This window comes from Ochotona princeps, chromosome 25, assembly GCF_030435755.1.
Source record: "Ochotona princeps isolate mOchPri1 chromosome 25, mOchPri1.hap1, whole genome shotgun sequence".
Classification (NCBI taxonomy): Eukaryota; Metazoa; Chordata; class Mammalia; order Lagomorpha; family Ochotonidae; genus Ochotona; species Ochotona princeps.
The window spans coordinates 24,192,004-24,219,822 of NC_080856.1; the positions used below are offsets into that span (position 1 = coordinate 24,192,004).

Below are 27,819 nucleotides of genomic sequence, written 5' to 3' on the forward strand. Positions count from 1 at the left end.
TTAAGTTTTAATTTCTAGTTGCAAGATTTAATGTCTGTGTAGAATTCTTTCCTGAAACAAAACTATTTTAAAACATATATAATAAAAAAGAGAGAGACTCTCTGTCTTAAAGAACTATCATTTCAGAAAATATACGCACCTGGATCCCACAAGGGCACCAGCTTGTGTGCTGGCTGCTCCATGTACTCTCAAGCTCCCCACTTGTGGCCCGGAAAAGCATCAGAGGATGGCACACTTGGCACCTTGGCCAGTATGGGAGACCCAGAAGAAGCCCCTGGATCCTGGCTCTGGATCAGCTCGGCTCCAGTCACCGCAGCCACCTGGGAAGTAAATCAGCAGACAGAAGATCCTCTCTCTGTCTCTGCAAATCGAATTTATCCTTCCCTCCCTTCCTTTTCTCTCTTTTCACTCTCTCTCTCTTGCTCTTTCTTTCTTTCAAGATTTATTTATTTTATTGGAAAGTCAGATTTACAAAGACAAGGAGAGACAGAAAGATCTCCCATCTGCTGCTTCACTCCCCAAGCAGCCACAACAACCGGAGCTGAGCTGTCCGAAGCCACGAGCCAGGAGCCTCCTCCAGATCTCCCACGCGGGTGCGGGGTCCCAAGTTTTCAGGCAAGGACTTTAGCCACTAGGCTCTGACGACGGGCCTCTGTAAATGCACCAGAGATTTATTTATTTTTATTGGAAACTCATACACAAAGAGGAGGAAAGAGAAGATCTTCTGTCCAATGATTCACTCCCTAAGTGGCAGCAATGGCTGGAGCTGAGCTGATCCGAAGCCAGGAGCCTTTTCAGGGTCCCACGCGGGTGCAGGATTCCAAGGCTTTGGACCATCCCTGACTGTTTTCCTAGGTCACAAGCAGATAGCTGGACAGGAAGTGGAACAGGGATTAGAACCAGTAGGATTAGAACCAGCATCCATATGGGATCCTGGCTCATGCAAGGTGAGGACTTGAGCCATTAGGAAACTGCACTGGGCCCAAGTTTATTATTTTTTATCAGTTACATTTCGTTGCAGTCACATGCTATAATTGCTTTTGTACCACAATTGAATTTTTTTTAAAAGATTTATTCATTTTATTACAGCCAGATATACACAGAGGAGGAGAGACAGAGAGGAAGATCTTCCATCCGATGATTCACTCCCCAAGTGAGCCGCAATGGGCCGATGCGCGCCAATCCGGGAAGCCGGGAACCTGGAACCTCTTCCGGGTCTCCCACGCAGGTGCAGTGTCCCAATGCATTGGGCCGTCCTCGACTGCCTTGCCAGGCCACAAGCAGGGAGCTGGATGGGAAGTGGAGCTGCCGGGATAAGAACTGGCGCCCATATGGGATCCCGGGGCTTTCAAGGTGAGGACTTTAGCCGCTAGGCCACGCCGCCGGGCCTGAATTTTTTATTTTTTAAGATTTATTTATTTTATTACAAAGTCAGATATACAGAGAGGAGGAGAGACAGAGAGGAAGATCTTCCGTCCAGTGATTTACTCCCCAAGTGAGCCGCAACGGCCGGTGCTGCACCGATCCGATGCCGGGAACCAGGAACCTCTTCCAGTTCTCCCACGCGAGTGCAGGGTCCCAAAGCATTGGGCCATCCTCGATTGCTTTCCCAGGCCACAGGCAGGGAGCTGGATGGGAAGTGGAGCTGCCGGGATTAGAACCGGCGCCCATATGGGATCCCAGGGCGTTCAAGGTGAGGACTTTAAGCCGCTAGGCTACGCCGCCGGGCCCCACAATTGGATTTTAAGTGAAATCTTTCAGATGATCACACTATTGTCATTCTATTGCTGTGTGTGCAGAATCATCCTCTAGAATGAGCTGTAGTGGATTGTGTTTATTTTTTTTTCATCAGATACGAGTTAGTAGTTTCTTACATATCGTTTTTTGATCAGATACGAGTCAGTAGTTTCTTACAGTAGTTTCTTAGTATACCATCTCTGATTGTTATCAAAGAATTTTTAAAAATTTATTTGAAGGCAGAATGACACAGAGGGAGTGTCAGAGCTATTCCATTCATTGGTTTACTCTCAGAAATGGCCACAATAGTCAAGTGTGTATCCGTCCAAAGCCAGGAGCCAAAAGTCTGTCTTGGTCATCCACTTGGGTGACAGGGTCCCAAGTATGTGAGCCATCTTGCCCTGCTTTAATGGAACAGTTACCAAGGAGTTAATCTCAGGTGGAGCAGCAGACTTGCTCCAGTATTTTTGCAGGCAGCTTAACTTGCTATCCCACTATGCCAGCCTCGCTTGTCAGATTCTGAATGTAGATGCATTCACATAAACTTCTTTTTGTTGTCACTGTTGCTGTTTATTTGAAAGGTGGATTTACAGAAAGTGGGAGAGACCGAGATCTTCCTTTCACTGATCTATTCCCTATGTGGCTGCTACAGCTGGGGTTGGGCCAGAGGAGCCAGGAACTTCTTCAGGTCTCCCACATCCGTGCAGGGGCCCAGCATTCTGGCCATCTTCTCTTCCTTTCCCAGTCATGTTAGCAGGGAGTTGGATTAGAAATGGAGTCACTCCGAATGGAACTGTGATGTCTGTATGGGGTGTAGCATCACAGGAGAGGCAGTTAAACCACATATCTGAAACCACAATGCTATTTTTCTTTTTAAAGTTTTCTTTTACTTAAGAGTTGTAGAAAGAGAAGGGGAGAGACAGGGAGATTATCCATCCTTTGCCTCATTCCCCAAATGGCTGCAGTGGCTGGAGCTGGGCCATTCTGAAGCCAGGAGCCAGGAGATTGTTCAGGGTCTCCCACATGGATGCATGGACCCAAGGATTTGGGCCATCTTTTGCTGCATTCCCAGGCCATTAGCAGGGATGCAGATTACAAATAGAACAGCCAGGACTCAAACTGGCACCCATATTAAATGCTGGCAACGTAAGCTGAAAATTAGTATGCTGTGCCACCCCATCAGCTCCAATATTGCTATTTTTCTGATAACAATGTTAACAATTATGGTTATGTGCTGACAAATAAAAGGCTCCAATTTACTGGTTTACTTCCTGGGTACCTGCAACCACCTGGACTGGGCTGAGCTGAAGCCCTAAATAGACTCAGTCTATTTATCCCCTGCATGGGGCAGCGTGTGAGCTCGGTGACAAGCTGTCCAATGCAGGGATGTCTTTACCAGTATGTTAACTGGAGAACTAAACATTTATACAATTTTAAACTTAATTCTTAATAAGCTGTTTCAGTGCACATTTTGATTATTTCATATCCAGCTTTTAAGATAAATGTGAATTCTGAAACATTGCTTGTTATTTAAGAAGCAGATTTCATTAAAGCAAAACACCCCACTGTGGGTAGTTATTGTAGTTGTGCTTTCTTGGATCCTTAAAAGGTGGAATCTATGTATTAGAAAATGTATCTTGGGATCTACTATTTTTTTCGACTTATTTTTCTGTAAGCATTTTGAAGAACTCATGTAAAAATCTTGTTCTTTAAGGAAAATTTAAAATTTCAACATAGAATCAACAGCTATTTCTGTAGGTATTATTATAGTTTAAATACCAATTCTACCTTTTAAAAAACAACTTTTAAGTGCTCTGTATTGTTTATAGTGTAATTGCTAAGATTGAAATTATTGTCTCCCTGTTGGCCTTTAATTATGAATTGTGCCTTACTCTCTAAAACTACTCCTTATGGTTATTATAATTAAATGATAATGTACCTAGTGTAATGATCATGTAGCAAATGCCACCACATTTTTTTTTTATTTGAAATGTCAGAGAGTTATCAATCTTCCTCTGTGCATTGTTTCACTCCCCAGCTGGCCACAATGGCTGGAGTCGAGCTCCTCCTTGGTCTCTGTGGGTGCAGGCTGGCAAGGGTTTGGGGTATCATCTGTTTTGTTGTTGGTGGTTTTTGTTTTGTTTTGGTTTTGGTTTTGGTTTAAAGTTATCCTCCGTTGTTTTCCCAGGACATTAGCAGGGGGCTCTGTTATACGTGTAACAGCCTGGTCTTGAGTTGGCACCCACATTAGATGCTAGCATTGCAATCAGAAGTTTAACTTGTTGTGCTGTCATGCCAGTCCATGATGAGAATAGAATGTTGTTTAGAATGGAGAGTTAAGGAACTGTAATAATCAGGCATTAAATGTTGTGCTGTCATAATGGACCTGAAACCAAATAACTTGCTTTGTAACTTCTGTTCATGAAATACCACTCCAAAGTAACTGTAGTACTGGACTCTGGGACACTGGTCACAGTAAATGCAGTATGTAGTAGTTCCAAATTCAAAGTCATGTAATTGTTTTACAGATATTTAGGACTTATATAAGGAGACCTTTGAACAGGATATGTGGTGATCAGCATTGTGGAACAATAGGTTGAACGTTTTGTATGTGGGACTTAGGATTCTGTAAAGCATAAACATGAGGTGTTTGTTCATCTAATGAATAGACAAGTTTTACACTTCAGCTGTCTATCATGTTTTTCTTATTTCACTGATCGTCTTTCTGTCTGGTGAGGTGTTTTCACCTTCCCTAACTTAGATTCTTTAATAGCCACATGGCTTAGGGACTTACTGGGCAGCTAACCTTTTCTGAATGGTTTATGTAAGTTTTTAAAATTAAATCATAGCTGGGATCTGACCAATGATTTATAATTAGACATTGATAAGTATAGCTGTATTTTAGTTTTGGTCTAAAGAATGTATAGGGTAATTTTTTTGTCGCAACATTTATACATAATCATGATTTTTCTTCAGTGTCTATAAAATTGTACCTAATCTCTTTTCCAGTGTGTTATAATATACTTAGTAAAATTCATAATGTAATTATCTTAGCTTTTGTTATATAAATTCTTAATAGCAGTTGAGTGGTTTCCTAATTATCCCTGAAATGACATCCAAATATTCTTTATCTTTTAAATCCCTTCATTGGGTGTATTCATGTTATATGAAATGTAAATGCTTTTTGAAATGAAATAACATTCTGGCATCACAGCTAACTTATGATGAATAATACATAATCACCAGAAAGTTCATATGTCTGAGTTATTTCATGTAATTTCTGTGTTACAGTATGACTTTTTATGATATGTTTTGAGAACTGTCTCCTCACAGATAACACTGAAAGGAATTTAAGATGTGCACTAACCACATATCCTCATTGAAAATCAGTGAGACTAGAGAACTGTATCTGTCTCTCTTGCTCCCACTTCAACCACTGAATAGCAGTAGAAAACCCCAAATGCTGATTCACAGTGACATGTGAAATGGTATCCATAAACTTAAAAAATCAGGAAGGTGGTTGATCTGGAGTGCCAAGAAAGGGTTTTTTAATGTGGAAGCAGGGAAACCAGGCTGGGCCTGGGGCATGCCTACACAGGGTGAGATAGTAGAGGGGCTTTGGGGAAAAAGTTTCTTTTCTTTAAGTGCACTGAGAAGCAATGGAAGGGATTATATATAGTAGGATGGTAATTTGCTTGTCCAGCATTTCTAAAACTTTCCCCTGGCTACCTTATGGAGAAAGACTTGACTGTGAGAACACAGAGCCCTGTGGTAGCAGCATACTGGGTGAGAAAGAGTCGGGGCCACCATTGGGCTGCTGGCCCTGAGAATTCAGGATAGAGTTGCTGGAGAAAAACTTCTAGAGGTTTGATAGTCAGCTTGAAAACCTGAATAATTCTGGAGAAGTTTTAAAAAGAAGTGCTACAGAGAATGAGAGTTGCCTTTGCTGGATTTGGATGTGTGTGGATTGAGTTTATAAATCCAAAGGGAAACTGACCTCTCCTTTCTGTAATTACCCTGAAACTCCCCTCCTTGATGGAGTAGTCAATATCTGGTGTCTGCTCAAACACCTCCTTGACAGAGTAGTCAGTGTGTGGTGTCCGTTTTAATTTCGAGTGGTATCTTTTTGTACTTACTGGGATATTACTTGCTAGTTTCATTATATTCTTGAACTGGTAAGTACAGTGTACTTCAAGTTTTGGTTATTGGTGAAATTGTAGTACGTATTGTTGAATTATATAATTTGATATATCTTATTGTTTGGCATTTGTTTTGTGTTATCTGAAATGTTACTTTGTGGAAATAATTTTTTTTTAATGCTGTTTAGCATCTTCATCAGGTTAGTGTAGATTATTGCTAAATGTTATTTTAAGTAAAAAGCTTTAGTTTTATTTTAATTACTTTAATATACTATTTCCTGTGTAATTTATCAGATTTAATTTGTAAATTTGGGACAATTTGCTTTAAAATTTTTCTGATTTTCCAATTGGGCCCTTGGGGGTAATCTCTTAAAAAAAAACAAACACTCATTTCCCTAAATAAAAAAAAAAAAAGAATACTCAAACCTGCAAATGGCTTTTGCATTTAGAGGTTATAAACTTAACACTCAGCCATTGAATGTGTATGTCAATTGATCGTGCATGTTTTGGATTAACATTTTTATATTGGTGATTTGATTGTAAACAAGAAAGTGTAGGATTCTCTAAGGTTAGCTGTTTACTGCTTTTCAGTGGAATGATACTTCCTAGAACAAATGGTCAGATAGTTTCTTCTAATGTTAATTCTTAGATAGAGTGTGATTGATGTTAATTTTGGTTGTAAAATTGCAGTTCATGAAGTCAAGCCTGTGATGGTAGTGCTGATTCCACAGGGAAAACTTCCTAATTCCCTGAAGATAAGATTTTTAGCCCCTTTCATGAAGCAATTTGTCCTAAATTTCCATACGTTTGCATTTGTTTTTGCTGTTCTAAAATTCCTTAGTTGCTGGCTTTGATCTTTTATGTTGCTGAGTTTTCTACATCTATTTTCTCACCTACCATATCCTAGGGGGCTTGGAGTACCCATAATACAGTGAGCCCACCCTCCTGGTCCCCAGACATTTCAGAAGGTCGGGACACTTTTAAACCCAGGCAGCTTCCTGGCAGTGCCATTTGGAGCCTCAAAGTGGTAAATAAAATTGCATTTACATTCATGTATCATTTATTGCTGGTCCGCTTTATCCCATTAAATGTTAAAAATTAAGCTTTTTTTTTTTTCTAGATTCAACTTCCAGAGTCACTTTAGTAAGCTAAAAACATGAAAAACAACTTGCTTACCTTTGACAGACTGGACTAGGGTGAAGTTACATTGCAGTTATAATAGTGTATTTTAATACTTTTTTGTGGTTGATTTATTTTGTTGTAATTAGAAGATTTCTGTGAGTGGCAAGTAAGCCAAAAAATAATTAAAGGATTGCTTCTTGACAAATTCATAAAATGCTATTACTTAGAATAGAATACATTAATCTCTTTAAGTTGCTAGTTGAGAGGAAGTACCACAATTGCAGCATATTTCATTGTATTAAAAACCTCCAAGATGGGCTTGGCAGTGTGGCCTAGTGGCTAAGGTCCTCGCCTTGATCCCATATGGCTGCTGGTTCTAATCCCGGCAGCTCCACTTCCTCTCTATCTCTCCTCCTCTCAGTATATCTGACTTTGTAATAAAAATAAAATAAATCTTTAAAAAAAAAAAAAAAAAAACCTCCAAGTTGCTTTAGTTTTTCCCCATGTCTTTGGGGAATGATTCTCCTAATTGTTGAGGTAATTTAATGTATCTTGAATTAGAAAAAAGTTTGAAGAAGCATTGAATATCGTATCAATGAAAATGCTTAATTGAGTGGAGAAAAAATTTCTCTTGATCTCCTTTATTTAATGTAATTCTGGAATAAATTGGTATGAACTAATCAGGATTTTATAAGCAGTTCTAGATTGTATTTATTTTCTCTCATTAGAAGAACTCTGATCATCTAGATATAAATGTTTGTTACAGGAGTATAAAAATGACCACCAATTTTCACCTGTTTGTATCTGTATTGTTTGATATTGGACAGAGAAATAGCTCTAGTCTTCATAATAGTTTCATTTACTTAAAATAAGCAAATCCACATCTGTCTGTTGTTCAGAGGTGCTTGTGGCCTCTGAAAGGTGGAAGGGGAGAGTGTGTGAGGGATGTCCAGGAGAGAGAATTGCTGTGCTTATTAAAGTTGATAAGGGAGAAAGATTTCTCCCTTTCTTTTGTTCACACCTATTGTTTTATGCATATAATACTGATAGCCATCTATTTTTTAGCATGGAAAGCATTTTAATTAGAGAATGAATTGCTGAACATTTTAAACTATGATAAATGATAGTAGTTGAAACTGCAATGTGATATTTAACTTGGCAGGTTGGGTTGGAGTGGGAACCTGAGAGGATTTTTCTGATTATTTTAATAATCAGGGAATAATACTTAAGAATGCATGTGTGCAAGAGACTAGTTTCACAAGCCCTGGTGCTTAGGATTTAAATTGTCAGGGAATGTAGTATGCTTTCCCATAGAATTTTCTTCTTGTGTTGGGTAAGGTTGGATGAATTATTTTTATATCAGGCACTTACTGTCCAAATGGCTTATATCAATATTTTCATCCTTTTGTCGGCCTTGCTATAATTTAAATACTGTGGTAAAATGAGATAGTTCTGTTCCATTCATAGAATGTTATTGATTAGTAATGGAAATTGACTTAATTTTATTGACAAGATTATTGTATGCTAGCAGAATTAATTTTCATACAGTGTGACCTTGAACCATTTTATCCCTTAGTTACACAGGTTTCTAAAGTAGAATAACCGGAAAAAAAAATAAACCTTGAAAATAAAAGAGATCTTAGATCAGAATGTTACCTGTTAACATCATTGCTGAAAGATCTGTTAGCAAGAGTTCTTCCTTAATTTTCTTAATATTGATTGTACTTCATTGTACATTGAAATGTCTGAATTATTTTAAAAAATTTTTTTTGAATTATTTTTTTAAAGCTATCTAGAATGTAGGACTAGGAAATGGGAATGGAAAAATAATAAGGCCTGCTAATGGTGAAATTTCAAAACGATAATACAATTTGTAAGATTATAATAATTTTGCATTTGTATTTTAATTGTGGAATATTTGTACTTATTTAATGATACAAATAATCTTGTCTCTTAATAGTTACCACCTAAATCAAAACAAAAGGAACTGTTTGAATAAAATTTCATAAAATGTTTTTTCTTACTGCCGTTGGGATGTTTATGCAATGTCGATTTTCCCCTATCTGTTATCTAGGGCCGTGGTTCTGGATTTCCAGGGAAGCGCAGACCTCGTGGGGCAGGACTGTCGGGACGCGGCGGCAGGGGCAGGTCCAAACTAAAGAGTGGGATTGGAGCTGTTGTATTACCTGGGGTAAGGAGCACCTTAGTTACTTCTGCTGTATTCTGTAAATATCAATTGACGATAGATTCATTTATAATAAATTAATTAGACCCTGAAAGTCCCATAAATAGAGTAGAATTTTTATTGTACTCTGTCTCTTCTAGTTTCTGACCAGGCTACTGTCATAGTTTCTATTTCCTCAAACTTTTATCTCTCATTTTTTACCATTAGCTTTGACGTTCTTTCAGACTTTTAGGGAAAGTCATCAAGTAACACATTTGTTCTTTTATTTGAAAAAAGGGAACAAATCTTTGTTATATTAGTGAATATGTTTGGAAAGTTTGATTAGGTTGGTGTTTGCAGTTTTTGGTTGGAGTTGATGTCAGTGGCTAGAGGATTTGGTGGCACAGTGCATTAAGCTACCGCTTGCATCCCGTGTCCTATGCTGGCTTGGATTCTGACTATCCCACTTCCAGTCCAGCTCCCTTCTAAGCCATTTTGAAAACAACAAGATCAAATTGTTGCTGAGTTCTCCCCACAAATGGAAATCGCAGAAGAAGTTCTGGGCTCTTCTCTTCAGCCTGGACCAGTCTAAGGTGGTGTGATCATTTGGGACAACAACCAGCGAAATATCTCTGTCTTTCAAATAAATGCATTTTGCCAAAACAATAGAAATGTTTTAGGTGAGAGTGGACTCCAGAAATGTGTAAGATTTTATGACTAGTTTTGATGATTTATAATAATATTCATAAATATTTTCTCATCAACATTTCCAATAAAAGATTTATCTACTTTTATTGAAAAGGCAGATTTACAAATCTATAAATCTGCCTTTTGAATACAATATATATATATTTTATGTAGAAATTGAAAATCTTGTTTCAAATTCTAAATATTTTTCTGTAGGATTTTATGTGTGCGTGTTGAGTAAAAGTGATAAATTATTTATAAGTCAGTTTATTTAAAACTTTTACCCTTGTTTTTCCAGCTTTTCTATAAAGTTGTAACATCATTTGATATGACTTTTACACCACAGACAAATAATACTGGATTCTGTTACTTTGTTTTTGTTTTGTTAAAGGCAGTAACACCCCCTCCCCCCAAAAAAAAACCTGATTAATTCTTGTATAGTTTAATAGTGGGTAAGCAATGCAGTTTCATGTGTACTTTTTTTTTTTTAATATTTATTTGAAAGAGTCACAGAGAAAGTGCGAACATGAGTAAGGTTTCAGCCTTTGCACTCCCCGAACGGTCATACCACCAGGGCTTTGCCAGGCTGAAGCCGGAAAGGAACTCCATTTAGGTCTCCCAGGTGTATACAAGGGCCAAGCATTTGGGCCATTATTGCTTCCCATGGCTGGTTTTCAGGAAGCTGGAAAAAAGTGGAGTGTGTGTGTGTGTGTGTGTTTAATGATTGATTTTATTTTAAAGGTATAGTTACACAGAGAGGAGAAAGGAAAAGAGATGTCTTTTGTCTGCTGTTTCACTTCCCAAATGGCCACAACACCTGGGGCTGGACCAGCTGAAGCCAGGAGCCCAGGGGCTTCTTTCTGGTTTCTTATGTGGGTGGAGGCCCACACATCTGAGCCACCTGCCAGTTCCTTTCCCTGGATGCTTTAGTAAGGAACTGAGCTGGCACAAGCAAGATGGTGGTTTGTAGCTGGAAGCTTTATGTGGTGTGCCTCGAAGTATCTCTTTGCTTTTTTGTGTAGTTCTCTTAAGTTGTCTTGTATCTGTGCATGCCTTCAAGTCATTTCACAGTGAACAGTGAATACTTCAACCTCAAAATTTCTTCATGCTGACCTGGTGCTGTAGCCTAGTGGCAAAAGTCCTCGGCTTGCGTGTGTCAGGATCCCATATGAGCACCAGTTCTAATCCCGGCAGCCCTGCTTCCCATCCAGCTCCCTGCTTGTGGCCTGGGATAGCAATGAAGGACTACCCAAAGCCTTGGAACCCTGCACACATGTGGGAGACACAGAAGAGGCTACAGGCTCCTGGCTTCAAATCAGCATGGCTCTGCCCATTGCGGCTGCTTGGGGAGTGAATTAACGGATGGAAGATTTTTTTCTCTCTATGTATCTGACTTTCCAATACAAATAAATAAAATCTTAAAAAAATTTTTTTCTTTATGCCTCTTGTGATCCTTCCACTCTCTTCAGCTGGCACTAGTCTAAGTAGTGTCTGCTCCACAATTCACTGGGTTTATAGTAGTTTCATTTTTCTAAAATTTTATATAAAAGTGGAATCACAGAGTATGCTCCTTTTGGTATGGTTGTTGCATTTACTACAGTTCAAATTTCATCCATGCTGTTGCATATGTTTGTAGTTTGTTGCTGTTAGATGCTAAATGAATAAATTAAAATATAAAAATATTTCTTTAATTCACGAGAATTAAGTTTAAGTTTCTTTTATGAGGACAAAATTTTTGACAAAAATTTGATTATCCATCATTTGTTAGTTACTTTTCGAATCTTCAGCCTGTTTGAAATTTGAGTGATGGTACTAAAGTTAGCTTGCAATATTCTTAATATCTTGGACACAAGTTCTTCCATGTGTGTAAATATTGTCATACATTTTGTGATATCTTTCTACTTTCTTGCACCTGTTATTGCAAGAGTAAATGTTTATAATTCATGAAGTTTGGCATCTTAATTTGCTATTAATTGTGCTTCTGATGTCTGAAATATATTTGCATAGTTCCTCCTTGGAGACATTGGTTGCTTTAGTTTGCGTCTGTAAGTCTGTGATCCAGGTTGACATAGGTCTGCAGAAATGAAGTTAACAACGCTGTTTCTCTGAACTGCCTGTGCGTTATTCTTGGAAATTGTGTGTGGACCCATTTTTGTAATTTTTGTGGTTCACTTATGGCATTGTCTCTATCTATAGGTCAGTACTATATTAACCTAATTATTTCTATTTTACAATAAGTCTTGAAATCAAAGCATTGCTAGTTTTTCTAATTTCCACCGTTTTGAGGTTAGTTGGAATGTATTTGAATCCCTTTGGATTTCTGTATGGATGCTAGATTAGCTTGTTCATTTCTATAATTTCTAGAATCTTGCTTAGATTTATTAAGACTGTTCATAGCAAACATATTATAGAAATACTGTACACAACGTTAGAATTTTTTTGCAACAGTGCACATGTATATCGTGCAGTTCTATTCCTGCTTGAACTTTCTGATGTATGCATATATGTTCAAACTGAAGTTCAATTTGGAGAAAAGTATTATTTCTTTAAATTGCATATGTGTTTTCTTCTACATTTTAGTAGGGCTTCAGTTACCTCAGTGATGTGCTGTAACTTTCACCATACATGAGTTTGACTGTTGTCTTGATTCTATTCTTAGGTGTTCCATTTTATGCTATGTTAATGCACATGTTGTCTTGGTTGCCTTTTATTTTTTTGTGAGGCAAACAGATATAACTCCTATACAGAGATTCATTCCCCAAATGCCTGCACCCTACCTCCCCACAAAATGCTGGGAGTTGGGAATCCCACCCAGGAACTCCCAGTGAAGCTCTGACTTGCCTCTTGGATTCTGTGTGAGGAGGCAGGCTGAGACGTGACTCAAGCGAGTCTGGTGTGGGACCCAGGCCTCCTGACCCATGTCCTCAGACTCGACCCAATGAGTGCTCGTTCATTTCAGATGCTGAGAATTAGTTTCTTACATATTTAATTGAACTCATTTTTGTATGTTGATCTTGTGTTCTGGAAACTTAATACTCAACAGTTAATACTTCTGCTTATGTTTTTAATTAATGTAGAAGATATTGTATGTTGTGTCAAATGCAACTTTATGATTTTGTAGATGTTTTTGTTTCTGTTCATTCTTTGTGGCATTCACCGTAACCTTTCAGACAGTGTTAAGTAGAAGTGATTGGATCAGAATAACAATAATCCTGTTTTTGATGTATCTTTTTCCCAGTCTTGTGTTAGTCCACTTTTTGTTGTTGATTTTAATAGACATGCTGAATTAGTTTGACGGCTCCATTTGATTGATCATTATTTTCTTATAATTGAATTGCATCTTTAGAGATGACTAAGTCCTTCAAAATTTTTTGCTTCTGACTATTGAGATAATTAACAAAAATTATGTATTAAGGGGGTGCAAAATGTTTTGATATAAAAATAATGATTAGATATTGTTAAATGATTACCACTAGTAAGCTAATTAGTATATTATCTTTTTTTTAGGGAATAGTTAGAAAATTTTTGTTATGTAATCCTTTGTTAATAAGGTGATTTTCATTGATTGATATTTTCTATGTTGATACAGTCTTGCATTTCTGGGTTCAAACTCAACTTGGCTATGGAACTTTCTATTATTTATATATTGTTGCATTCAGTTAGCTGTGTTCATTAGAAATTTGTTAGTAGTGTGATTTTTTTTGGCAATCTCACTGATTTTGGTAATATGCTGGCTTCGTAAACTAAGTATAAAAACATTGTTTTTCTTCTGAAAAGTGCGATGTTTGAAATATTTACTAAATTCTCATAGAATTAAGTTTGAGTCTATCTTGATGTTGAGTTTTCTTTGAGACAGTTTTGACATGCAGATTCATTGGTTTGGTTAAATATAATGAAGTCAAGAAACAAATTTTGGTTGATAATCTTTTGGTTAATTTTGAAAGTTTGATATATTTTTCTAAATAATATTGTAAGGAAGTCACATTCATTAGAAACGTAATTTGAGCCAGATATGCAATTTAAGACTTCCTAGTAACTGCATTAAAAAGTTTGGATGAAAAGATGAAATTAACTTTAATGTGTATCGTTTGACTTATATTCATGTTAATATACCACTTCTACTTGTAATATATATGTAGGTAATGTAATTTTTACATTATTTTTTTACTGGTACTATGTCTTTGAAAACCATTGCATGCTTACCTTGTGCTTACAGCATATCTCCATGTGGGTTAACAGTGCAGTTCTTTATTTACACTATGTAGTGTACATTATATGTATACAAAAGTATTCCATACTTATGTAGTTTAGTGTTTGTAGGTGTTCAATGGTTACTGATGGTAGGTTTTGTTTTTCGCATTACTCTGATCTTTAGAAATTGTAAAGAGGCAATTCAGTGAATTACAATGGTGACCCATAGTCATTACATGATTCTATGGTAGTGTTTTGGCATTAATCTTAGAAGTTGGGATTGCTATTCTAGACCTTGTGAAAAATTATATATTTCAAACATAAATTTGAAGGAACTTTTCAGTGTAATATAAGTGGAAAATATAATTTCATATTTTATGTACTTTTCATAGGTGTCTACTGCAGATATTTCATCAAATAAGGACGAAGAGGAAAATTCTATGCACAATACTGTTGTATTGTTTTCAAGTGGTGACAAGTTCACTTTGCATCAGGTTTGAACTTCGTGCTTGTCTTTGTACACTTGCATTATCCCGTAGACACAGGAATCATCTGATATTTAGCTACAAAGCTGTGTTAGTGAGGACGGTATTGTGAAATGAAAACTTATGTAGTTTAGTTTACTTTGAAGTTTGTAATTGATGTGTTCTCTGTTTCAGGATATGTGTGTAGTCTGTGGCAGCTTTGGCCAAGGAGCAGAAGGAAGATTACTTGCCTGTTCTCAGTGTGGTCAGTGTTATCATCCATACTGTGTCAGTATTAAGGTAAACATGCGTCCATGGGTTGGCAGGCATGCCCCTGCTCCGACTACATCTCCTGAGTACCATAGTGCACCCACAGACAGGAGGGAAGGGCGGGGGAGGGACAGAGAGAGAGAGAGAAGAGAAGAAATTGTGAGATCAGAATCAAGGACTTGGACCATCTTCCACTGCTTTTCTCAGGCTTACTGGCCAGAAGTTGGATCAGAAGTGGAGCAGTCAAGGCATAAAGCGAGTCTATATGAGATGCTGGAATTGAGGCACTTTAAGCTCTGACATTACATTACTAAACATCCCATTTATATAATTATTTTGTTTTGAGTGCTGTATGCATGTAAAAACTTTTGCTTTTGAAGTGCTTTCTTGCTCAAGAAAGTAACTTTTTTAAACCTGAAGTTTAAAACTGTAGTAGTTAACACTACCTTTTTTTTTTTTTTTTTTTGGAAAATGTATGTCAAAAGTGCCTGCATTTAATTTGCAATTATTTTAAAATAGTTTATAATGTCTTTGTTAAGGGATTGTGTTTAGTTGGTTTATTTTGTCTGCTAATGACAGAAGTTGAGAATAACTGGCTTAGTTACCACAGATTCATTAACCCGTTCTAATCTTTCTCATAATCATTCTCCTTACCACCAACCCATATGCAAAACGATGCTTTTTCCTAAAAGCTGAAAAATGGAAGACAGTTTTCACATTGATATGTAGTGTGGTTCAGTAATAATCCAGGGTCTGTATTCCTCACCCTGCAATGTTTTACTCTGTTTTATTCCAGCAGCTGCCAGTCTGGTATCAGTTTACTGTGTCCTTAAGCCCCAGCACTTAGGGGTGTCTATAGAATTCCTTCTTTACTCACTAGTGTCGTTATAGTCTTGGCTATTTGGGATTTACTTCTTCCAGGCTCATCGGAGCTGTGATAATTTTTCAGTTCAGAAATTCCCAGGAGTTACTCTTTTGTTTTGATTTGGGTTCTGATTTGGCCTTTTGGACTTGTAGCATGCTATTCACCAGTAATTTCTGGAGAATTTATTCTTTATTGCTTTTTCCTTGCTAGAAGTATAGTCCTATACTGCATGATGTCCCATATCTACATTTTTCCTGTCTTTTTAGTTTCTTCTGAGGGACAAACAACTTGTGTGCATTATCTCTTCATAATGGTAGCTGTTTGTCCATATAGAGTATAAAATATGTCTGTTTTAAAAGCTACTTGAGCTTTTAAAAGTAGAGCGCTAATAATTAGGCTAAGAGAGAAACTGAAAGGATTGAACTACTACAGAGAGGGCAAATTACACAAATACTAACATGTTCGATTTGGGTCTCAGATGCTCTTGACTAATTTGAGTAATTTCATTGAGTATGGATCTGTGATATATTGAAGAATGAATATAAATTGGGCCCGGCGGCGTGGCCTAGTGGCTAAAAGACCTCACCTTGAACGCCCCAGGATCCCATATGGGTGCCATTTCTAATCCCGGCAGCTCCACTTCCCATCCAGCTCCCCGCTTGTGGCCTGGGAAAGCAATTGAGGACGGCCCGAAGCTTTGGGACCCTGCACCCGCGTGGGAGACCCGGAAGAGGTTCCAGGTTCCCAGCTTCGGATCGGCACAGCACTGGCCGTTGCGGCTCACTTGGGGAGTGAATCACCGGACGGATGATCTTCCTCTCTGTCTCTCCTCTCTGTATATCTGATTTTGTAATAAAAATAAATAAATCTTAAAAAGAAAGAATGAATATAAATTGAGTAAACTTGAGAACTTGAATCTTTAGGACCACAAAATATGTGTCTGATAAAAGAGAACATAGTAAGAATGAAGGTATATAGTTTAAAATTCCTGGTGTGGGGACTTTCATTTGGTCTCCCACAATGCTATTTGGTTTTGTCTGTTGCTGCTTTTTTGTAGGCAATTCTGAATTTGTGACAGACCATATAGTCTGTTTGTCTGAGTTCTCATCCTCTTTCGGCTCTTGCTCTCTCATTCTGTTTCTTCTGTAGCTCTGCTTTTGAGATAATAATAGCCTATTTGTTTCATAATGAGTTCAGCTGCCACCTTCATCCTAAAATGGAGCACCAATTAGAGTCCCAGCTATGGTGCCTAGGAAATTAGTCAAAGATGGCTCAAGTTCTTGGCCCCCTGCCACTTGTGTGAGAGAACTCACAAGTAGCTCGGGTCTTCTGCCTGCTCCATTCAGCAGATTGGAGAGTGCTCTCTCTTTCTCTCTCTCTTTGTATCTTCTCTTTTTCTCTGTAGTTCTGCCTTTCAAATAAATAAATGTGTTTTGTTGTTGTTGTTATTGTTGAAGTATTATAGTTAAGTACATGCATCAGGTCCAAGAAGCAAAGTATGGCTTTAAATGTTTTTCTCTTTTTTAATTTGGAAAAACAGAGAAAGTAGGGGAGGAGGGAAATTGTTCCCGGCCACTGGTAGATTGTCCAAGTGCCCACAGCAGCTAGGGCTGGGGGTAGACCCATGATCCAGAAGGCAATCCGGGATCTCATGGGAGCAGCCATCTGAGCATTACCCTGCCTGCCTGGTTTTGCTTGCTGGGAAGCTGGAGTTACTAACCACAACTGCAAGTCACACCCAGGCACTTTCATGGTGCAATGTCTGTGTCTTACCTCCTACGCTATGTGTAGACTGTTGACTATTGTTTTTAACAACCAGAAGAAAATAATTACTTGTCACCTTTCATTAACTTTGTAATTATTCATTTTTACCTAGTATAAAAGAACTGCTATATGTATTACAAGGGTGTTTTATAAAGGTAATGATAAATAATATTAAAGAGAAGTTTATTTTGCAGCAATGTATTTTTTGTAACACACTGTTAGACACTGTCCTTGTATCTTACACATATGTCCCTGGACCTGGACTGATGTCCTTTGTTGTGCACCTTGCTTCCTTGATTCAGCATCTACCTTTTGTTCTTTTACAATTTCATTCTGTATTTTATTTCTGTGAGTGACTTAATTAGAGTAGTACGAGTTGAGTTTGAAAGCTGTTCTTCCCTTGTATGCAGTGGTTTGAACTGTAGAGATCGTAGTTTGAAAAATACTGTTACTTGATTGTAATATTCAGAGCTGTGAAGTTTGATGACATCCTAGTAGGTGTTCCTTTGAGTTTCTCCCTTTATTTTTCCCTCTGGTAGCCTTTAGGTTTTTCTTACTCCTCATGGGCTCAAGTTTTATCTTTTCTTTGATAGCTTACCGTGTTACTTGTTGGCTTATAAATTTTCCACTAAACTTTGTTCTGTGACAGGAAAAAAGAGAAGAGAGTTGAAACTCAAGAGTCCTTAGCTTCACAGCATAAAAATTCTCCAAGACACTAGATGTGTTTTTTTTTCTCTTTCAATTTTAGTATTTTTATAATATGCACAAATGTCAAAAGCAGATGAATTCCTTAAAATCAGCTCATGTAGTTGTATATTGGTGGAATTTTCATCTGAACCACAACGTGGTTGTACGGACTAACAAGAGACGTTAATGTATATTTTCATTGCTGTTATTTTGAAGAACTCTTGAAAGTGTTTAAACATGCCCAGCCCTGTACAGGGCCACAATAGTTGTTCAGTAAAAGTTATTTTTCGGTCCGGCACAGTAGCCTAGTTGCTAAAGTACTTGCCTTGCATGATCAGGATCCCATATGGATTCATGCCCTGGCTGCTCCACTTCCCATCCAGCTTGTTGCTTGTGGCCTGGGAAAACAGTAGAGGATAGCCCAAGTCCTTGGGACTCTGCACCTGTGTGGGAGACCCTGAAGAAGCTCCCAACTCATGGCTTTGGATTGGCTCAGTTCTGGCTGTTGGCAGCCACTGAGGAGTGAACCAGCGGATGGAAGATCTTTCTGTTTCTCCTTCTCTCTGTATATCTGCCTTTCCAATAAAAGTAAATCTTTTTTCTTTAAGTTAGTTTTTTCCTTTTTGCTTCTAGCTATATAATCACCACATTAACATATAGTTTCTTATTATATACTCTGATACATGAGTTCTTAGTTATAAATTAATGTGGATTGATTGTTTCTCTTACAGATTTCTAAAGTGGTTCTTAGCAAAGGTTGGAGGTGTCTTGAGTGCACCGTGTGTGAGGCCTGTGGGAAGGCGACTGACCCAGGAAGACTCCTGCTGTGTGATGACTGTGACATAAGTTACCACACCTATTGCCTAGACCCTCCATTGCAGACAGTACCCAAAGGAGGCTGGAAGTGCAAATGGTATTCTGGGATTTGTGTTTTCCTTGGTAGACTTTTGAGTTCAGAACTTTCTGATACCACATGTGTTTTAATCACATTATAAACAACTAGCATGAGAGATATACTTATCAAAAAAATCTTCATTTGTGTAATCATTTCACCTTATTCTACTTATATGTAGCTTCCTGAATTACAATAGCTGTATGTCAATAAAATTGAGACTGTTGGGGCAATTTGGATTTCAGGTGTGTTTGGTGCAGACACTGTGGTGCAACATCTGCAGGTCTGAGGTGTGAGTGGCAGAACAACTACACGCAGTGTGCTCCTTGTGCAAGCCTGTCCTCCTGCCCCGTCTGCTGCCGGAACTACCGCGAGGAGGACCTGATTCTGCAGTGCAGACAGTGTGATAGGTATTAAGCTGCTCCTTGTCTTTGCAAGCTTCCCTCTGTCAGCTTAAGGAAATTGGAAAGTATTTCCTTAATCATAACTTTAAGGAATAAGATCTTTAGCTCTCCAGATTTTTAGCCAACTTGAAAATTACAGATTTTCTGCTTTGAATTTCAGACTCAAGATTTTTGCCTTTGGGATATTGAGTGTTTGTGAATCTCTTGAAATTTGATGTAGAATTATTGCTTGCATATGTGCATTTTCTGCTTATAGGTTTTTGAATTGTTTTATTAAGCATTAACAATGACCTCATCCATTGTGTTTTCCTTCAGCCTTTTTTCTTAATGCTGTAGATTCTATTTATCTGGTCGTTTAGATCAAGGTCCTAACCTCTGCAAGTTTAATGTGTACAGCTTCAAAATCGAGAATGTTTGCTTGGTCTTATGTGTACATTGTTGAGCTCTGTAGCTATCATTTCTTCAGTTGGTACTGCTTACCAGTTCTCTGTTCTGAAGCGTGATAGGTCTGTAACTATTTCCCAATCAGCATTCAGCATCACTATATGTGAGATTAAGCTATTTCAAATTAGATGCGTGGATAAAACACTTGCATCTTGGGCTTTTGGCAGTCTTCTAAACCCCTTTACCTGACCTAAGTAACCTAACTTGATTTTTTTGATATGTTCAATGTATGATTGCATAATAATTAACCCATATTCATTTAATGTATTTTTGCTTTTCTCCTTAAGTTTGTTCCTTTTTCTTCTGTTTTCTGTAAAAATTGTTGTTAGTCGGTAGAAATAATTGGAAGAAAAACTTAAAATGTGCTATGTAGTAGGAACTGTGAGTTGCAAGGCTTTTATGTCTAGAAATCAAGCTTGTGGTGTAGATTTAAAAGGAAACAATTGCCTGTATATTCATTTGTTTTTAAATGTACAAATATGGTCTTTTCAGATGGATGCATGCAGTTTGTCAAAACCTAAATACTGAGGAGGAAGTGGAAAATGTAGCAGATATTGGTTTTGATTGTAGCATGTGCCGACCTTATATGCCTGTATCAAATGGTAAGAGATAAGAAGTAATAAATCTGTTCTTCAGTAATGTACTTGTACTTTTTTTCCCCATAAATAATAAGTGGATTTATTGTTAGTTCTTTTTGTCTTTGAAGCTAGTGTTGTAACCTACTAGCTTGTGAAAATGAGTTTTTTTTTTAATTGGTAATTTTTGTTATCCTAATTTTCTATACTGAAACAGTTTGCCTAAAGGGAGAGGATGAAACTCTTTATTTTACAGGGTAATTTTACTTTCGAGGAAGATAATCTCTGGTAGTTATTAGCAATACATGGAAATGGCTGTGTTTCTTCTCTGATGTAATATTTATCTAGTTCCCTTTATGTTTGTTAACTCTTTAGTGAATTGATATGTTTCGTTCATGTATGTGTTTTAAACTTTTTCTGAAAGATTCCCTGATTTTGTCATTTCAGTGCCTTCCTCAGACTGCTGTGAGTCTTCACTTGTAGCACAAATTGTCACAAAAGTGAAAGAGCTAGGTAAAATTGCAAATACTGTTTTTTTGTTTTGTTTTTCAAAACATATGCATCCTTAATTTGTGTTCAACTGGCTTGTTGCACGTTATTTAAAACTTGCTTTAATCATGGATACTCTGTCTAATGTTGGTCATGATTTCTGTAATTCATACATACAGTGTTCTGCAATTTGAGTGGGAAATTATCCCTTTAAAAGGGTAACAAACATAATGAAGTTTTAGAAAGAACTATTAATGTCATTATGTATGGTTTATACTTTTAGTTAATCGCAGAAAACAAAACCTAGTTCATAAACAGATTCCTATAACTAATTCAGTATGTTACTATTTTTTATATAATAGAGCAGCCTGCTTTGGTGATGAATGTAGTATCTTTTATCTACCTGTGTTTGATGTCATCAGATATGAAACTATTTGTCTAGTACATATTTTGTGCTAATGAATAGTTTGCTCCTACTTTTTGGAAAGTGCTTTGGGAAAAAGTCATAGTTGAATAGTAGAAGAATAGCACAAAAGTAGATATGCCAGAAGAACTATTTTCTGAAAGCATGAAGCATTTCTGCCTATGATCCAGTAAGCTTAGACAACTCTCCCTAATTTATGACAGTATTATGTACTTGACTTTTGCAGATACTGCCAAGTTGAACTATAGTCACATTTCCTTGTTCTGGATATTTTGGAATAATAAGTTTGTGAGACATATTTAAGATGAAACCTTAAGTTTGTGTTCTTGGGGTTTATAATTGTAGATCCACCTAAAACATACACCCAGGATGGTGTGTGTCTGACTGAGTCAGGGATGACTCAACTACAGAGCCTCACCGTGACAGTCCCCAGAAGAAAACGGTCAAAGCCAAAGTTGAAATTGAAAATTATAAATCAGAATAGTGTGGCTGTCCTGCAGACCCCTCCAGAGATCCAGTCAGAGCACTCAAGGGACGGCGAGATGGACGACAGTCGAGGTGATACTGCTCATTCGTTTTTCATTGACTACAAATGTAAGAGTGGCAGCACTAAGATAATTTTCGAAATATGTATGCGTTTTTTAAAGGTAAATCACATTATTTATTATAGATGTATCCTGATGTGTCATTTGCCTTAATTGATTTTACTAGATTTTTTCCCTTTTTAGATTTTTTTTTTTTGCCTTCATATATGTATCATGTTAATTGTAGAAACCTTGGGAAGCTCCATGCCATGGACAATCAAAAGTGCATGGATTTGTTTCTTTAGACTATTAAATAAACTTTCTCAGAGAATGTGTCTGGTTTAAAGTATAAGTTGATTGATGTATGTAATCTTGAAATGGCGTGTAAATTTATATCCACAGGTGTTCATCACAGGGCACTTATTTGTACATGTTTTTCTTTATTTTTTCCCTATTTTTCAAATATTAAAAAAAAAATGACTTATTAGAGAGTTCTTCTTCCAGTGGCTTTACTTCAGTAGTCAGAGATTGGTTAGGCCAAAGCCCTAACCTGGGGCTGAATTTAAGTGCCCCCATGGGTGTTAGGTTGCATCATCTCCTCTCCTCAGTGTGAGTGTTGATAGGAAGCTGAAATCAGAAGTGTCAACACTTTTTCTTATGCAGCAAGTGTCCTAAGAATTTTCAATCTTCATTTTGTAACCTAACTAATTTTAGTAGTAACACTAAATTTAGTGTTGGTCTGTTTTTTGTGCTAATTTCCTTATAGCTTATATAAAAAATTATCTTACTTTCATTGTATTTTTAAATATGAAAAAATTTTTAAAGACTTATTTCAAAGTCCATTAAAGAAAGAGTTCTTTTATTCCCTGTTTCACTCCTTAGATGGCCAGATCAGCCAGGACTGAGATAGACAGGAACCAGGAACTTCATCCAGATTTCACAAGGGGTTCATTTGCCAGGGGGCTTTTCCCAGGCCTCTGGTAAGAAGCCGGATTGGAAGTAGGGAGGTGGGGACATGAATTGGCACCGTTGCAGATGTAGGCGTCCCAGGTGATGGTTTTACTTTCTGTGCCACAGCTCTGACCCTCTCTTTGCTCTTTCTGCTGTATTTATTGAATGGCTACTATTGCCAGGGTTTGCAATTTATGTCTTGCATTCATGGAGCTTCCTTTTATTTTCTTCATCTTATTTTTATTTTAAAGCAGACTTAGAGAGTTGAAAGAGATTTTCTGTTAGTTCACTCCTCAGTGGATATATGAGCAGGAAGTGGGTCAGGCCGAAGCCAGGATCCCAAAGCTCATTTGTTGTCTAGTGTGAGCACAGGAGCCCAAGCACTTGGTTCATCTTGTGCTGCCCTTGCAGTGTACACCTAGGTTAGCAAGAATTCGGCATGCAGGAGCCATCTGGTACACAGGCTTTACAAAGCGCTGCATAAGCCGTAGGATTACCTCCGTGAGAAGCGTCTGTGATGGTGGGGAAGCCAATGCAGAGGTCCTGTGAGAGATTGCACAGTGTGAGTAGGGGATGTTGCTGGGACCACCCTGTCCAGCAGAGTAACGGGAAGAGTAGCTGAGTCATCTAGAATAGAAGAAACTTATATTTGTTAGAAGTTGAATAATAGAGGAAATTGAAGGTTTCAGAAAAGAGTGTCTTGATCTTCTGTTTTGAAAGGCGGGAGACTGTTGAGGCCAGTAGATCAATCAGAATATTGCAGTAGTCAGACTGATACTGGTAGCTTTATTCCCAGAAGTGGTCTTCCAGAATGTATCCAAAATGTTTATTGTGAACAAACAAACTATAGGCTTCCATTCTTAAAAAGATTTCTTTATTTTATTTGAGAGAGAGAGAGTATCCAGTGGCTTTCTCCCCAAATGGCCACAGTGGCTGCAGCTGGCTCTATCCAAAGCCAAGAGCCAGGCGATTCTTCCTGATCTTCCACATGGGTACAGGTGACCAAGGACTTGGGGTCCTCCTCCACTGCCTTCCCACACTGGTAGCAGGGCAATGGATCAGAAGCGAAGTTAACTGGGACTTTAACTGGCACCGTATGGCATCTTGGTGCCACAGGTGGCATCTTTACCTTCTGTCCACAGTACACAGTACGCATGGATGTATGGCGTTTCTCCCAATACGTTGGCTCACTAGTATTATTAATATGACACCCATCAGCAAAAGAGCTTTCTTTCTTTCTTTTTTTTTAATCCTTGTGCACTCTTACAGTAGGCCCAAATTATATGTCATTGATTTGGGGTTCCCATTGACCATCATCCTGGGTATCATCTGATACTCTGTTGTGCTCATGCATTTTCTATGATATCCTGAATTTGTCTTCCTTGGTTCTACACTTGTTCCCATAGTTTCCTGAGAGATATTGTATGGAACACAAATATTGCATTATTTTTCTCCAGTTTAAAAATATGCCATCCATTGAGCAGCATTTTAAGACTTGGTGTACTCACGTGCCTCATTAGAAAGGATTAGTGATGACCTTGTGTTTGTCATTATGTAGGGATTGTGTATTTGTTGGCTTTTCCTGTTTCATCCATATGCTTGTGTGTGTGTTTGTTTAGAAGGAGATCTCATGGACTGTGATGGAAAATCAGAATCTAGTCCTGAACGGGAACCTGTGGATGATGAAGCCAAGGGAGTAGATGGACCGGATGCTATCAAAAAGAGGAAAAGGAAACCATACAGGCCGGGTATAGACCTAAACTACACATTTTAATAGAACAAAAGCTCCAGAGTATAATATTCAGGATCTGAAATGTAATTGAATAGCTATCATCAATGTAATTCAGCCTAATAAACACAGCATTTTATTAAGCATGCTAAATGTGTGTGTATAAATTAAACTATTAATGTGTTTTCTAGCTGAAATTCTTTGAGTTTAATATCCCAAAATAATATTTAAATTATTATCCTAACTTTTAACTATGTAACTGAATGCTTTATTAAGTTAGTGTTTGTTCATAGTTAAGTTTCTTAGGCAATTATAAAGTAACCTTCTGTGTGTATTTCCATGATTATTTTCAAAACTGAATTCCTAGTATCTTTGTTTTGAACGTCTTTTTTTTTTTTTATTGTATATGCAGTATTCAGGGTGAAGGTGAGAAAGTATGTTGCTTAGAATTTATAATACACTTAGTACAGTGGCTAACAGAGCATGCTGTTCCTTAATGTCTGACTCTGGTGTAGAGAAGCTGCCTTTTCCATTTGTTTACAAAACTAACTTAATGCCTCTTGCCAGTCAATGAGATATTAAAATGGATCAGGACAGTCTTCAATCCTCTGATAGACTGAACATCTTACAAATAAAATGTAAAGTCAGGTTTTACTACATGTAAGGAAGAAATTTTTTAACTGTTTGTATTATGCAAGATGTTAATGGTGGCCACATATACAGGAACCTAAAGTTCCAAATGTTATTCTGATGATTTAATTTTAGTTGTGACCTTAAAAAATATTAGTGACTTTTCGAGACATTGTGAATTCCTTCTAGGAGCCTACATTTAATGGATTCTCCCTGCCTTGCCTGTAATAGATCCCTCTGCTTGAAAGGCCTACTAGTTCATAAAATGTATAGCTACACAGCTATGTTGCTAGATAAAAGTGTTGACTTTGTGCCAGGTTCTATTCTAGCAGTTTTATGTTTGATATAGTGTTAGGAAGTAGTATACATTATTCTCATTTTTCTAGTTAGAGAACTGAGGCATTGAGACATTAAACGTGGAAGCCAGGCTCCAAACTAAATGCTTTTAACTACAGAGCTCATGTATCTTCTGTCTAAAAACCTTTATGGTGAATAACGTGAGTGATAATAGTCACGGTCCTCTTGAAGTTTCATTAATCAAAGAATATTTGTCTTCTAGTTTTATTATCATCTAACCTGCTCATATGAAAATTATTAGCCAGCTAATTTATCAGTTACTAATATTTGATGAATAAGCTTAATTTAATATTTTCTCTGACATTGTCCAGAAGAGGAAGCCCATGCAAGTCTTTCTTTAGCCAATTTGTGATTTATTTTTTGACAGTGGTGGTCTTTGACATTTTTCCTTCTAACTTTGATTTTTATTAAATAAGATGAGATTGTTGGTTCAAATGATCCCAGTTTGAACTTTGAAAAATGTCTTATTTAACACAAAAATTTCTGCCTACTCTCTTTGCATAGGTATTGGTGGGTTTATGGTACGGCAACGAAGCCGAACTGGGCAAGGAAAAGCCAGAAGATCTGTATTGAGAAAAGATTCATCAGGCTCTGTCTGTGAACAGTTATCTAGCAGAGATGATGGTATGGTACTAATTTATCTTGATTTTACACTTTCATATTCATGTCTCTTCTGTTAAGATGACCTGCATGGTTTTGAATTCAGGAGCATTAATAAAAATCAGAAATGATCACACATTTGAGCAGTGAAGCTCCGTAGCTGGTTATTAGGTCTGCTGACTGAAGTAGCTGCATCCTGTCCTAGACTGCCCGTCTCTGGCTCCTAGAGGTTGCTCACTGGGAGGAGACCGAGATGGAGTTCCTGCTGCAGCTTGTTAAAGAGTGGGGTTTGTGTTCTGTTCCCTCCCACTCACAACCATGCTTCTGCCTCTCTCCTTCCACTCCTCCCTTTTCCCCCTGCTGTCCTCCTCCTCCCTCTTCTCCTCCCTCCCCTCCCCTCCCCTTCCCTCCTCTCCCCTCCCCTTCTCTCCCCTTCCATCCTCTTCCTTTCACTTCCCTCACTTCCTTCCCCTTTCTGACCCTCCCCCACCCCACCCCGTCTCTCTCACACACATTCTTCCACTATCTTTGATTAATTTTTCAGATATTTTAAATTACTTTACGTTTAAAAAGGCTAGTTTCAGTTGTAGTCTGACAACAAAAGTACTCATGTGAATTGTCAGTGGAATTGTACACATGGGTACTGTTAGCTTGTCTTTTTCAGTAGTGTACTTGCTTCTTTGCTCATTTCAGACTCTTAAGATTGTTTTGTTTACATTCTCCTATATTATGAATGAATATTTCATAAATGCTTATTACTAATAAATATTCATGAGCAATTCATAGACATGAATGTTTATAGTGCATACACAGGGTGCCATGGATGATAGAATTAGAAGGTAAGTTTATGTTTGAGCAAGAAGTTTTATATCTTTTCATAATTTTTCCGTAACACTCATTTTCCTTGAATTGTTTTAAGACTTTATATAGAGAATTTTAATTTTTTGTGCGAACATAATTTTAATGACATTTTCCATGAGCTTTTAAAATTATTTTATGTATTATATATATATATATGCTTCTAACTGCCTCATTTCAGTAAAGTGATACACTTGAGATTTTAGATTGAAGGATGCACATTAATTTGAAATTTCTTTTATTGAGTGTTACCAGTACAATCTTCAAAAAACTTTGGTTTAGTAGATTTCCATTAATTGTATGTGAAGAACTTATGAGCAGTGAGTATTTTCATTTTGAAATAGCTTTAACTGGTTATTGTATTTAAAAACAGAAATTTCTGCTTTACAATGATTGTCAAAGATTAGGCCACAAAATGGAATTTTTAGTTATTAAAATTTAGTAATATAGTTATGATAAAACAGTTTGAAATTCTCTACATTGGTCAATTATAAAATTAACTGGAGAAATTTGTCTGAAATTGTCAAATGCCCTGTATTTATAAATGTGATTGTTGTTCTAGGTTGGAGTGAACAGTTACCAGATACTCTAGTTGATGAATCTGTTTCTGTTAGTGAAAGCAGTGATAAAATAAAGAAGAGATACCGAAAAAGGAAAAATAAACTTGAAGAAACGTTCCCTGTCTATTTACAAGTAATATTTTTTAACATTATATTTACTTTGTTAATATAGGGAGTCTAATGTATTTTGCTTTACAGAAAGATTTATTGCATTTATTGTTTTGTTTTCATTTATTTGTAAATGCAGGTATTTAATTTTTTAAAAAAACATCCCAGGGCTCTATAAAGTATA

The 27,819-nt window shown here is 37.3% G+C and overlaps 1 protein-coding gene across 19 annotated transcripts in view; it reads left to right on the forward strand.

The window, feature by feature from the left end:
• The window catches only part of KMT2C (lysine methyltransferase 2C), a 227,018-nt gene that overhangs the window by 136,408 nt on the left and 62,791 nt on the right, over positions 1–27,819 (forward strand). For 18 of the 19 annotated variants that reach the window (XM_058655077.1, XM_058655078.1, XM_058655086.1 and 15 more), the window contains 12 exons: positions 6,784–6,903; positions 9,073–9,189; positions 14,433–14,534; positions 14,700–14,804; positions 18,822–19,003; positions 19,228–19,392; positions 20,323–20,432; positions 20,853–20,918; positions 21,664–21,876; positions 24,413–24,541; positions 26,014–26,133; positions 27,530–27,660. In XM_058655077.1, the coding sequence (XP_058511060.1) occupies positions 6,784–6,903; positions 9,073–9,189; positions 14,433–14,534; positions 14,700–14,804; positions 18,822–19,003; positions 19,228–19,392; positions 20,323–20,432; positions 20,853–20,918; positions 21,664–21,876; positions 24,413–24,541; positions 26,014–26,133; positions 27,530–27,660 (1,560 nt within the window). The remainder of the gene's footprint in view (positions 1–6,783; positions 6,904–9,072; positions 9,190–14,432; positions 14,535–14,699; positions 14,805–18,821; positions 19,004–19,227; positions 19,393–20,322; positions 20,433–20,852; positions 20,919–21,663; positions 21,877–24,412; positions 24,542–26,013; positions 26,134–27,529; positions 27,661–27,819) is intronic. The other variant, XM_058655093.1, reaches the window with a different exon arrangement.